The 13,833-nt window shown below is 45.5% G+C and overlaps 1 protein-coding gene across 5 annotated transcripts in view; it reads right to left on the bottom strand.

The window, feature by feature from the left end:
* The window catches only part of SENP6 (SUMO specific peptidase 6), a 77,186-nt gene extending 72,598 nt beyond the window's left edge, over window positions 1-4,588 (bottom strand). For all 5 annotated transcript variants that reach the window (XM_060236123.1, XM_060236141.1, XM_060236132.1 and 2 more), the window contains exon 1: window positions 3,981-4,588. In XM_060236123.1, the coding sequence (XP_060092106.1) occupies window positions 3,981-4,053 (73 nt within the window). In that variant the 5' untranslated portion in view covers window positions 4,054-4,588. The remainder of the gene's footprint in view (window positions 1-3,980) is intronic.
* Window positions 4,589-13,833: the final 9,245 nt, after the last annotated feature.

The following is a 13,833-nucleotide window of genomic DNA, read 5'->3' as shown; positions in this document are numbered from 1 at the left end:
TTCCTTCTCCCTCTCTCTTGCTTCCTTCTGCATCTCAGCTTGCTTTGTAAGGCTTGCTCAATCCCACAGGAGCTACTGAGCAAAACCTTGATTTTCTCCATTGGTTGAGGCTCCTCTGCCTCCTGGCTCCCTGGGGAAGGAAGGAAAGAGCCAGAGCTTCCTTTGCCCAGTTCCCTGGATCCCATGGGAGAAATACAAAGAAAGTACCTTTAAGACCAACAAGTGCTAATGTTTTAAGCATTTTTTATTTTAAGGGTTTTTTTAAAAAAAAATCTTTGTGTTTATCTGTGTCCTTTAAAAAATTTATATCTCTGCTACCTAATCTTAAATAGGTACACACATGGCCCGGCCCAACAAAGTCTCATTTATGTCAGATCTGGCCCTCATCAAATGAGTTTGACGCCCCTGGTCTTTACCTCCATCCAGTCACCCATGCTGGATTGAAGTTAGTACCATGGCTGTAATGAGGGAAATAGCTCCTGGAAGTCTACAGAAATTGGTGCTCACTACTTTCATTATATGCTTTAAAATATATCCTAATCAAAATATTCTACAATTGATCTTAATACATTAATTTAATACATACTATATTGTTCTTGTGGCAGCAAAGCTTCCAATACACAGGCTGAACAGGTGTTGGAATCAGGATGTTTCCCTGTACAGGGAGGCAAGTAGCTTAGAACTAATCCTCTGTCAATTGGCTAGTATTAAAAGGCAACAGATCCTGGGTGGAAGTGTAACTCGAAGAAAAACAGGGAACTGAGGTGATACTCAAGAGGGGACTCTGAAGAAATTTCACAATACTTATTAATAGGAGGCATTGTATGTATGAGGGAAGAGCAATTTGAGTGTTTGGGAGATGATGACGAATGAGTGGTTAAAAAGAGGTTATAGAGTAGGCAGTAACCTGAAAAGGAGGGACCCAATGACACAGCAAAAAGTACAGACATAAAGAAAGGAGGAATTATACACAGTCATAGTTGAAAGACAGGAAGGGCTGTCCACTGTTGGAAGGAATGGCATGAGCCAGCATGGGAGGGAATCATAAGACCATAGTAGCATGGTGTGGTAGTCTGAGTGTTGGACTAGGACCTGGGAGGTCCAGATTCAAACTCCCACTCTGTCAAGACAACATGCTGGGTGACATCAGAGCACCTTTCTCTCAGCCAAAGCTGTGACAGTAAAATGGAGGAAAGAATGATGTAAGCTTCTCTAAGCTCCTCAAAGGAAATATGTCATTAAAAGATAATGTTCAGATCCTGACATGGATTCTGCCATTTTTGGTTCACCTATCACAGCAACTTGGGGACTCAGTAACAAATCAGACGAGTGTGTGTGTGCACCACTAATTTAAAATAACCATCCACTTCATCAGCTGCAGACTTCTGCTCCCCATTAATTGTGGTACTTATGTTTCCACAGAGATCCTGCAATAGAGAACTTAACATACTACTGCACCTTAAAAGCTCCTAGATTTTTGCTTTTCATACAAAATAAAACAATAACCTCTAATGAATATTAAAACATTTTACTTTGATTTATAGTGGCCTAAGATTTTAGTCTACAACATAACCTGGACAATGCAAAATGCCAGTCTTTACTGTCCTGTAAGTGCAGTTTTTCCCAACCTGTAGGTCCTAACCTAGAAGTGGTTTGAGGCCTGTGAAAGTGGGCCCCAGACTCTAGAAGTTTCAATGATTTGTGAATACAGGTTTTTTTTCCAAGTGAGTCCCCATACCAAGTAAATTTAAACTTGTGAATCAGCATACCAAAAAGGCTGAAGGACCACCGCTGTAGTGAACAAAACATGGCCTTAAAAATAGACTCGCAGCTACAGTATGGCCCTAGGTCATCTTGCAGGCACTGTAAGAGCTCAAACCATCATGAACAGGATAACACTTCTCACAGTGCCTAAGACACTTCAAGCACACTGCTTGAAAGAAAAGGCTGGTTCACTTCCTTATGAACTACCACAAATTTGTCAAGTTGAACTACAGATTAATATTATTATTATTATCTGTTTATTTATATTCCGCCCGTTCCCCATAGGGGCTCAGGGCGGAGTACAACATGAATAATAAAATCTCAATAAAATCAACATAACAGTAAAACAGCATTACATAAAAAAACAATTTCAATGTACTGTCCAACAGAATAGTTCAGCAATACCCTCCTCATGTGTAAATCTACTGAAAGGGAAAGGCTGCAGAGTATTCCCTTGCCAGCAGATTTAGCTTTGGGAAAGGCTGCTACAGACAGTATGGGAACTTAGTGGCGCAAATAGGGAATATGTTGGCAAAGTCTCCCCTTTGTCCTGGATATCAACCAACTGCTATGGAATTTACAAAGTTAAATGATAATGTTAACATCACACATGAGCATCTTTGCATGCTTACACCTTGATAACACAGTCCCTAACATAACTATAGAATTGTGTCACAAATGCAAACATATTTGTGGATGGTCATTTGAAACAAAGCTGCTGCACACGATAAAGCAACTTTCTTTCTATACCATTACGGCAATTTTCACCACACCATCAAATCTTTTTGGAAGGGTTTAAATAATGTAGTAAAAATTCTTTTCATACCAACTTCCATATAAACAGCTTTCCAGGCAAAGCATGCTTTTTAGGCAGTCATCAACATGGATGGTTGCATTTGTGAATAAAGCTTTAACATGATGTGTTAGATTACATCAATAATGCAGTGTCATTTTCAGTCTGCACTGCTACATCAACGGGTTCACTCCATTCTAAGCCATGGTACTTTAAAGCTATTTCATTTGTTGCTTTATAACTAATGAAGACAATCATAGAGTATGTGAAAATGCACTAGGGGTGCAGTAAACACAATTTCTGCATCATATCTAGTGTAGAACTTAGGCAACAATAACAAGAAAAACTTTCTCTTCATAAAAGATAAACCAGCATCATCCTGCCCAAAGACCTCTTTAAACAGAAAAAATAACCTATGAACCTGCCTTCACATCAGGTTCCTCATCCTGCACTCTGAAGGATCAGCAGGAAGTCTCACTAATCAGTTCCGGGAAAGACTTAATATATTAACAGCAGCAATACTTATTTTAAGAGATAACACATCAGCTGTATAAATGATACCCTTATAAAACAGTAAAATATGAGAAGCTAACCGTCATTCTCCAACTCACTATCTCCTTTGGAATTCCTTTTTCCAATGAAGATAATTTTCAGGACAAAAAGTAAGCTTCCGATGTAGAAAAACAAGAAATTAACTTGTCTTGAAAATTTCTGCATAGTTCATCAAAGGCTTTATTTTCTTGTAATTAAGTAGAATAAGCATCTCCTAAAAGAACAATGAATGATCTAAAACATACATACACAAACATTAAACCTTCTCCCTTTTTTGTAATTTTTACATGTAATGCATAACCTTCTATTCACAACCATGGCCAATTAAACCAGTTCCCTTACCTTTTCAGGTACACCAGATATGGGGGGGAAGACGTAAAACCTCTGATTGCAATAATCTCAAATGAGATTTGGGGGGAGAAGGAGGGAGGAATAGATCCTGTTCCTCCAAACACCTTCAAGATGCTCTTTCACATTAATTTTCAGCTAGAAAACAAATGCTTACTTTTGGGAAACGGGGGAGGGGGGGGGAGGGAGATAATAATAAAAAAGCAGACCACTGCCCAGAGAGCCTGACTACAGAAAACAGCAATTCACAATAGTATCTTTTTCAATTACTTTCAGCCCTTACTTAATCAGCCACCCATCACCACACTACCCCCCTTCATTAGAAGCCCCTCATTAAACCTCCTTAACACATGTATATTCTTCCCTCCCCAAAACCACAGGAAAACACCGTCTTTTCTTCTCCCTCGGGCCCTGCACCCCGTAATATTTACCGGAAATCTACAGGAAATTATACAGTCCCTCCTCCTACCCACAGATCCAACCTGCAGGGTGAACCTGGGGGCCCTAGCCCCCAAACACTTACCTTCCAGAAAGAGACTACTTCTGGCGCCCCTAATGCTTCTGCTCCCTCCTCCGCCGCCACCTCCACCGGCCATCTTCCCTCAGCCTCTGCTCCACTCTCACACCATCGCGCCGAGGAGTTGTTTTTGGCCCAGACCCCGACGCCTCAGAGGCGCAGCCACAAGACTAGGCCTTTCCCCTCGGCCTGCGCCTTTCGCCGCCTTTACAGTCTCCCTCGCTCTCTCCAGGCTCGCCTCGTCACAGGCTGACTTGGCGGTGACTAATCAGGGTGGGGGGAAGGAAGGAAGGAAGGTGAACGCAGCCCAGCGCCCCTCGAAAACTAGGGTCCAGTCCTCCAGCGAGGCCTACACGGGGGGGGAGCGGCGGCGGCTCTCTTCCTCCCACCCGCCTTCCCTTATTGTGCCCAGCGTCACTGTCAGCCCCCGGGTGGTTCAGCGAGACAAGGGAGGAAGGCCAGAGCAGTCGCGCTGGCTGTCTCCAGGCGCCGCACCGCCTGCCACCGAAACGCAGGGACGGTGAAGAAGAACGGACTAGAGCGACCCGACCCAGGAGGACAATTCCGTCTGCGGGCTTCGCGCATACCCCGCCCGCTGTGGTTGCTACGGTCAATGCTTGCCTTTCCTCACCAATTCGCTGAGAACGGGTTTCATTCAATACTCATCTCTTTCCCCCACCCCTTTACCAAAGCAGGCTAAGGCACACACGGGGAGGGGTGGCTGGAAAGTGTAGCTTATTTGCTCAGAACAGGCAACACCTCTTTAGCCTTATCCCTCCCCCCGCTTAAAATGGCTGCATCAGGGCTGTATTGCTGACATACTATGACCGTCCCTGTTTCTCCCCCCCCCCCTCCGGTCCTTTTCTCCCCGACCCCCCAGCTCTGTCGCTTGGAGAGACGGAGACATGATAAGAAAAAAGGGGAGGATAAGTTTTAAAATGTTCAGGAAACACTAAATGCCTTGTTAGGCAAGAGAGTCCATTTTCTCCAGGCAGACGTGTTTGTGTGTAATAGGGTTGCCATTGCCAACCTGGCCTGGAGATGGCATAGAATTACAACTGATTTTCAGACTACAGGGACAGTTCCCCGTGGAGAAAACGGCTACTTTGGCGGCTGAATATGGCATATCTGGCTGAGTGCTTTCCCTTCACCAGTCTGCACCCCATAAATCTCCAGGAATCTCCCAACTCAAAGTTGGAGTATAACTCTAGTAATATCTGCAGTCACTGAAAGCCACAGCTATCCTCATCCAAACTGTTATTTTGGGGCTGACGGTTCATTAATAGGGTCTCCAAATCCACCAGTGCTAAGTTTTGAAAAGGTAATATGTTGGATAGGTGTAAGAAGGGAAGGCAGCAGGCCTCAAACAGCTTCCTCTGTAATTTCACTAGACCAGTGGTTCTCAACCTTTTCGAGTACAAGGATCCCTTTTGAGCAAAACTTTTTGCTAACCCCCAAATAATAGCAGTTGTACTATTAATATCCATTGATTAAAAGCTACTATAAATTCAGTAATGCTTTTAAATGAATTTGTATTTTATTAATCACAACAGCGTCTGTATACATTTGAAAAAAACCCATTTGTGCATGTGTGTCCATGCAAGATATATTAAGGTATATTTTAAAAGTTTAGAGAAAGGGTTTCTAGTTGTAACCACTTCCCACTTTCTAGCCAGGTCAGCTCCCTTATTCTATTCACTGGCTATCATTCTATTGATTTTAATTTGTTTACTTCATTTATACCCTGCATTTCCCCCATGTGGACCCAAAACAGCTTACATTGTTCACCTCTCCTCCATTTTATCCTTACAACGCACAGCTCAGACTGAGAGCATGTGACTGGGCCAAGGGTGCCCAGTGAACTTCCACTACAGAGAAGGAATCTGAACATGGATCTCCCAGTTCCTACTGCAACATTCTATCCACTACACCAGGAGGGGGGAAAGCCTCAGCCAACAGAAGGAAGAGAGACTTGGCTCAGTAGCTCTGCTATGCGATTGAGCAAGCCTGGCAAAGCAAGCTGTGATGCAAAAGGAAGCAAGAGAGAAGGAGAAGGAAACAGATGACAGCCAGTTGCTCAGCGGCCTGATGGGAACCTTCCGGGGGCTTGATTCGGCCTCCATGCTGCATGCTTGACACCCCTGAAGGCTCTCTTCCACGTGGACCTCGAATTCTGGAATTACAGTGGCTCTCCAGACTACAGAGATCACAGTTCCCCTGGAGGAAATGACAGCTTCAGAAGGTAGACTCTATGGCACCACATCTCCACTGAGCTCCCTTCTTTCCCCAAACCCCACTCCTCTCCTAAGGTCCATCCCAAAGTCAGAGGCAGCAACCCTATTTCATACTCTCATTAAATGGAATTGTTCAAGAGAACATTTTTATCAATGGAATAAGGCTATAGTTTCAATGTCTGAACAAAACAAAAGCAGTTTTATTGTATTGTTTATAGTCTGTATTGTTGTATGGCATTTTTTTTTTAATTTTGTAATATGTCATGAGTATGATGAGAAAGGCAGACTTTAAATGAAGCAAGTAAGTAAATAAATGGTTGTCACACCCAAGGGCCATCTCCTGGGGGATGCTGCCTTCCACCAACTTGACCAGTATGAAAGGATGTTCCGACAAGCCTCAGAATGAGAGATGGAGGGGGTTTATTATACCCAAGTTTTCCTACTCTCTGTTGGTGGACCCTGCTGTGCAGCCAGGCCCCCAGCCAACTCCTCCTTGGCTTGCTCCATGGAGCCTCCTTTTATACCTCCCCCCATCCTGCTGATTTTGCCCTGCTGTCCTGTCAGGGGTACTGATCCCTGCCCATCAAATGCAGGGAGCGACCATTGGTCCCAGGCTACCCTGCACTGGGATGTCATCCCACCTCCCTGCCTTCCTCTTGGTATGTGCCAGGCCTGCCCTCCCCCATGTGATGCAGCCATTGCTGCAGCCACTTCCTCAGCCTCCCTGCACAGCCTGGCTTTCAGCGCCAGGTCATGGTGGTGAGGAGGTAGGGCCAAGCTTGTCCCAGTTCCTAGTGCCACCCCATTGGGTTGCTTGGTGGGCTTGTTGGACATTGATTAGCCTTGCCAGCCCCCAGGTCTGGGTAGGGGATCTCCTGGTTTTGAAGGCTCCACCCCACTGCCAGCCATCTGGCCAGTGGAGGGAAATGCTGCCCCAACAGCCATGATATGTCTTCAGATCTTTGCAGGTTTAGAAGAAGCATGCAAGCGGTATGTGTTTTGGAATGTGTGTGCATCTTTAAATCTCAGCAGGGGGGAGGTGAGCAGGCAGAGCCATATGGCTCTTCCCAGTGAGTGTGTGAGAGAGGAAGGCAGCACAGTAGCTCTGTTTGTTTCGCTATTATTTTAGAAATCATTTGCAGGGCCAGCATGCCCACTAGGTCACCTAGAGCACAGCCCTGGGGGCGGCACTGAATTAGGTGCCTCCTAAAAGTGTGGGGGCCACCCCTCCCTCCTGGACAATTTAAATAATGCAGGAAGGCACCCAGGAGCAGCTACTGCCTTTCCCATGCCCGGGAAAGATCCTGCTGATCAGCTGATCAGCAGGGCCTTTAAATCATCCGTGAGGTCAGTGCCTGCTCTTGGGCCCTCTCCCGATCACAGGTAGAATTGGCAGAAGCAGCTGGGCTAGCCTCTCCCTCCCAAGCTCTTTAAATGGAGAGGGAAACTGGCCTGGCTGCTTCTGCCAGTACTACCCATGATCAGGAGAGGGCCCAGGAGCAGGCGCTGTCCTCCCAGACGATTTAAATGCCCCGTTGATCAGCAGGATGTTTCCTTGGTGTGGGAATGGCAGCGGCTGCTCCTGGGTGCCCTTCCGCACAATTTAAATCACTCAGGAGTGAGGGGGCGGCCCCCTCCCACCCTAGGGTGCCAGCAAGCTTGGCACCAACCCTGGTCATTTGTATAGTAAAATGGATAGTAAAAAGTTATTGCCTTTAAAGTCCTTTGAGACTTGGATCCATGATTATGGGATGAAACGTTTGTTTTCCTGTATTAATCTGAAGAAGTTGGTTGAAATACAGCAGATTGTTACATTCAGCAACTCCTGTGAGTAAAGTGATTTACCATTGACCCAGTGAGCAATTTACCATTGATTCAGTGAGATCACAAAAGTGTACAGTTGCAAACTGTTTATTTTTGCTTTGTGAGTGTTAATTCACTTTCATTTAGTGGAGGTGCAGCTGCTGGGAAACCTGTGAAGCAAAAAAAGAGGAGGAAATGAAGACTGTATTCAGGGGAACTGAACTGCTGTATTTTTATTTATTTATTTTAGGAAATCAAAAAGTCTCCAGGCTCTACCCACAAAGTCCCCAGGTATTTCCTGAGTTGGGCCTGGCAACCCTAAGGTCAATCTGGCCTGGTAATACCTGCTGATGCTCCACTTGGGCTCACCGATGCAACTTCACACATACTGCATTTTCCTTTTCATGCTGCGGCATGCACAGCCTGCTTCTGGCCCAATGGTCCTCTTCCTCCCTATCTTGTCCCTTTGGGTGGCTCCTGCAACACTGGCCAAAGTAAGTCCATGAGCTTCGACCTTGGGGCAGGTTTGGGCTCCACCCATCCTCATGGACATCAGGGCTTGCTGGGTTGTGTCAGACAACCCCAGACAATGGTCTTATTTACAAATTATGTCTCCGTTTGCTTGAAAAATGTGACAGTTGATAACATTGGGTTGGATCCAGCCAGCTTTTTCACTCAACTCAATATTTTCTCCTTACTACATCTGCCATCCTTACAGGCCTTTGCTTCCCAACACAGCTTTTTTTTGTGATCAAATGAGACTCCCACCTCCCTTTTTCACCAGTATAAAAGCTGGTTGGATCTAACCCATTAATATAGTTTTTATTTATTTATTTATTACTTTACATTTATATCCCGCCCTCTCCGCAAGCGGACTCAGGGCGGCTTACAGCATCATAAAAACAATCAATTCAATAAAACATATAAAACCATAATTTACATATCAATTTTAAAACTATTAGCGCTGTTTCATACTGTTATGAAGTATAAAAAATAACTGCAGTTAATGATTTTAAAATATTTGTTCAGCATTTTAATCTTGAATATGTCCAAGAGCAAGCAATTTAAATTAATGTTAAGAATTGCCTCCCAAACTGTGCAAATAATATATTTCTTTTCTGAAACTTCCAGGGATGGTGCTAGTTATTCTGGAGTCCTGAGCAAAAGTCTCAGATGGATCTTCAGAATCACTGATGCTTCAGTCCCACTAGAAATACACTTGCCCTATCCAAAGTGGGTGCAAGTTGCCATAAGTCAGCTGCCAAAGCCTCAGATGGGATGGGCATGAGCAGCTGCATATGCATGCAGCCTGATCCCAGACAAGGTGGGTATGAGCAGCCACCACTGTGAGTAGTGGTTAGAAGTGAGCAGCTGTTGCCATGAGCCAGCAGCACCAGCTGTACAGCCTGCTTTCCCTTCTTTTCCCTGGGGGACAGTGATGACAGGATCTCTTCCAGAGCTATTTTTTGCCTCCTTGATCACTGGGTGCTGGGGTGACTTCATATTAGTAGCCTGTAGCAATCACACACACAAAACACTGTGATTGATCTGGCTGCTACTCTGAAGGTTCTGCCCCCTGCCATGACTCCAGAGACAGTAGTGAGGCCAAGTGGCAGTGCCACAGGAACTGGGTGCATAGGGGGCCTCCAGGATGTCCCCCCAGTGTGGGACCTGGGGCAGTTGCTCCAGCTGACTCATAGCTAAGGCTGCTCTTGGAAATTTCCAAAGTTTACCATAAATTTTGCAGGAAATAACTTAAATATGATACTACCCTTAAACCATAGCTCCCTAAGATACCTTAGAGAAGATTTGCTGCATCAAACCATATGCATAAGGTAAAGTGCACACCAGAAACTTTACCTTTGCTAGAATTGCCAGGTCTGGCCTGACAACAAGTAAGAAACTGGGGAGGCTATGGATGGGGACCAGCAGCCCTGTAGCTAGGGGCCACAGGGGGAGGGGCTGCAGGGGGCCACTGGGGAGGGGCCCATGGGGTGAGTGCAGAAAGCTAGAGAGGCTGGGGGCCATCACTCTCCCTCAAGTGTGATTTAAAGAGCCTGCTGATCAGCTGGTTGGCAGGCCTTTAAATGGCATGGGAGGGGCAGGGGTGCAATTTAAATCACACAGGAGGGGAGTGGCCTTGGGATGGGGGTGAGGGCCCCAAAAAACCTGTTAGGGGGCCAGGCACTGTGGGCCCCTGGTTAGCTATGGGCCTGGGGTCCAGTCAGTGGTGGTGTGATGTCACTTCCAGGAAAACCTAGAAATGACATCACGCCTCACTAGGAATCACCAGAATTTCTATAGTAAAATCATAGGGTTTTCAGCAATTTCAAGTGAGGCCTGGCATCACTTTCAGGGGAAAACTCAGAAGTGACATCAGTCCTCTCTAGGAATCATAGAAAACTCTGTGGTTCTACCAAAGAATTCCTGGCAAATCCTAGGGAAGCATAACATCACTTCCAGGAAAACCTAGGAGCCATCAATTTTATCAACAACAGTTTTTTTAAAAAAAATTTAGGCCAGCTGGTGGTCAGAGATTTTCCATCCAGAGAGGGCACATGGCTACCCTAATCTTTGTACTGTCACAAAACCTGTCATGGTGTCATTCTAGATAAATGATGCAAATGTTAGCGTTAGGGTAAGAAGAGTTTATTTTATTTAACTTATTATGTAAGAGGATAGGTTTAGTAAATGCAATTATTAAAGGAACAAGACCACTTTTTTGACATTGGAGGGAACATGGAGCCAAGGGCTTATGTCTCCTTTTGAATGTCAAATATTTAACACAGGTGAAAGTTAAGTTACATCTCCCTTCCTCAGGTCTCTCTTTGCTGCTGCCTTGAGAAGAACACTCATCATTAGCTCTGTTTTTATCTCCTTATTGAGAAGATGTCTTTATTTAAAAAATGTGCCACCTGCTTGACAAAAATGACTTGAACTGATGAGCACTCTGTCTGCCTGTTCTTCCTTGGGGAAAACCATAATGCGGTGGCATGTAGGATATGCCAGTAATTCACCCCAAAGACCTGTGCAGACTGTGCCTTCTGGCTCAAGGCAGCCATGTGGGAGAAAGCTTTACTTACTTCATTCAACCCGGCAGCCAAAACATCTGCACCAGTTAAAAAATCTGGCTTCTCAGCCCCCAAGCCAACCTCCAACTGTTCTTCTCAGCCACTGTCAGTTATTTCAGTTCAATTGGTTTCTAAGTCTGACCCAAACCACATACATTACAGGACCCCAGAATCAACACCAGCCAGGTCTTTCTCAGAACCACCTCTGAAGAATCACAAGTCCAAATCAAAACACGACACAGCACTCAGTTTCAATGGATCCAACTTGCACAGACAGAACCAAGAGGTAGTTCTGAAGGAATTGGTTCCAAAGTCTACCACACAAATCAGTGGGAAAGACTACCTCATGTACTCCATCCCCCATAGGGCATTCTCCTCCACAATTTCCTTTTACATGCTACCTAACCACAGAGAGAGGTCCATTTGGGACATACTTTTATGTTGCCAGTCCCTCCATCTGCTCGACCACCTCCAGATCCAGGCCATCACCATTCCTGATGTTATCCATCTCAGGAATACAGGGAGTGGCCTTCGGAACCAAGGATGGAACCTAAAGATCACAATGCTGTTTTGATGCGCAGACCACACCCACCTGCCTACTGGAACTCCCATTTAGTTCTGCCAGTTTATGGATCTGAGGAATATGCCATCAGAGCCAGTGCTAATTATGGGGTGGCCTCAAAACCATCTCCTGATGACAGTCAGAGATCAGGATCCAGTCTCTCCACATGAGGACTTATGCCTGTTTCTGAACAGATAGTCATGATGGTGCAGTCCCTTGACATTCAAGTAACTGCTGTAGATACCAGGCCCAAAGACAAGATTCTAGGGCAACTCTACCTGATACACCAGAGATAGTAGCCTTTCCTCTCCTGGAGGGAATCCTCAAAATGACTACATCAGTTTGGAATAGTCCTTCCTCCATTCCAGCTACATCTCAAAAAGTTGAAAACATGTGCAGGGTCCAGCAGGAGAGCTGCCCATTTCTCTTTATCCATTCTCACTGATCACAGAAGAGATGCAGGCAAAACAGAGAGTGGGCTCACATTCTGCTCCTGCATATAAGTAGGGCAGAAAAACTTACTATTAATCTTCTTTAAGCATCTTCTTTAAGCATTTAGGAATAGCTAGCTACCAGGCAATTGTGGCAGCTTATCAACTCTTTCTTTGGGAAAAGATCACCCCTTATCTTGACCAACTCCCTGATAACAAAAAAAACTTTAGCCAAAGTGATCCAGACAGATCCTCGGGCTCTCCAAGCAGCAACTGAACGTGGGCAGCCATGGCCAGTGCTTCGGTATGCACTATGGCATCTTTGATAATTTTAAGGAGACATGCTTGGCTTTGATTAACAGCCCCTTCCTCCTGAAATTCATGATTGTGTAGAAGACCTACCTTTTGAGGACTCTTCCCTTTTTTCCTCCAAGACAGACGAATTACTTCAGCGGATGAAGAAAAATTGTCAGACAGCCTGGTCCTTCAGGATTACCCATACCGAGACCCTTGCTTACGGGCTCAAGTATGAAACAAATTCCAAAGAACCCTTATGTGGAGAAACGCCATCTTAGTCAGTGTTGGTGCTTCATTGGGAGGGAAAACATGAAACTCCTAAGCAGGCTTGGGCCTAGCCTCCCTCCAAACCCCCCCCCCTCCCTTCCAGAGCCAAACCAACAACACTAGGGGGAAAGCCTCCTAGAAAGGCAGGAAGTTCTTTTGTTCTGGGGATTGGAGTTAGCAGGAAGAGAAAGCAGTTTGGAACGAGCGCTCAAGCGAGGATGTGGTGAGCATGGAGGCTCCTGCCTGTGAGGCCCCAGGCAGTCAGACCAAGTAAGTCATTCTCAAGACAGGGCAAGTTTAGACCAGGGACAGTAGAAAGCGTTTATAAACAGCTTTCCTTTGTCATGCTGTTTGCTGTGCGGGTGCTGTGCTGTGCTAACTTTTTACAAGCAACTGTTTTTGTTTTGTTCTTCTTTTCTTTTCTTTTTCTCTTTTAATTAAATATTTTTACTGTTTTAAATGCTGGCAGTCCATCTCTGTACCACATAGATCCCGACCGCTCAGACCACGCTGCTGTATGAAGGGGGCCCCGGGGAAGGGGGAAGGCATGCCATTGGATAAGGTGCCAATCCTCCAGGGGTGCCCCAAAGAAGTGCTGAGGTCTCTGTGATACCCAAGTACAGGGTGGCAGAGGACCTTGAGGCCTGGCCTCATAGCTGGAGAGGGGGATTGGGAGTCCTGTTCCTCTCAATCTGAACCCCTAGACTGAGCAGGTGGTGGCAGCGAGCCCAAGGGGCAGGAGGAGAAATAGCTCCCTCCAGGAGTTGGCGACTCAATAGGGAGCTGACGGGACCGGGTCTGAAGGCAGAATCGGGCCGGTTCCGTCACACCTTATTATAGATCTATTATATGTTTTTAAATTTTGATGTTGAAAAACTAAATCGTGAAAGTTGACATCTATATTTATAATTCCCCTATGATGGTGGCCAAATGGAGCTCTTCTGTTGGCTTACGGGTGCATTCCCTGCACTCAACAAATAATCATGCGTCAGTCACCACCTCTGAATTCCCATTGGCTGACTCCCCTATCCCCCATCTACTGCAGGCCTGGGAACACTGAACAAACCTCCAAAATAGTCTTACCTCAGAGGCAGAAACATTTCAGACACTTCTCTGTGTCCTCTCCATCAACCTCTCAGAAAGGGTTGCTGCTGTACTGTGGCCTCACAAAGCATTTCCTTGGAGGCCATGGCA

Source organism: Heteronotia binoei, chromosome 1 (assembly GCF_032191835.1).
Source record: "Heteronotia binoei isolate CCM8104 ecotype False Entrance Well chromosome 1, APGP_CSIRO_Hbin_v1, whole genome shotgun sequence".
Lineage (NCBI taxonomy): Eukaryota > Metazoa > Chordata > Lepidosauria > Squamata > Gekkonidae > Heteronotia > Heteronotia binoei.
This window is presented reverse-complemented; position numbering and strand designations above follow the sequence as displayed.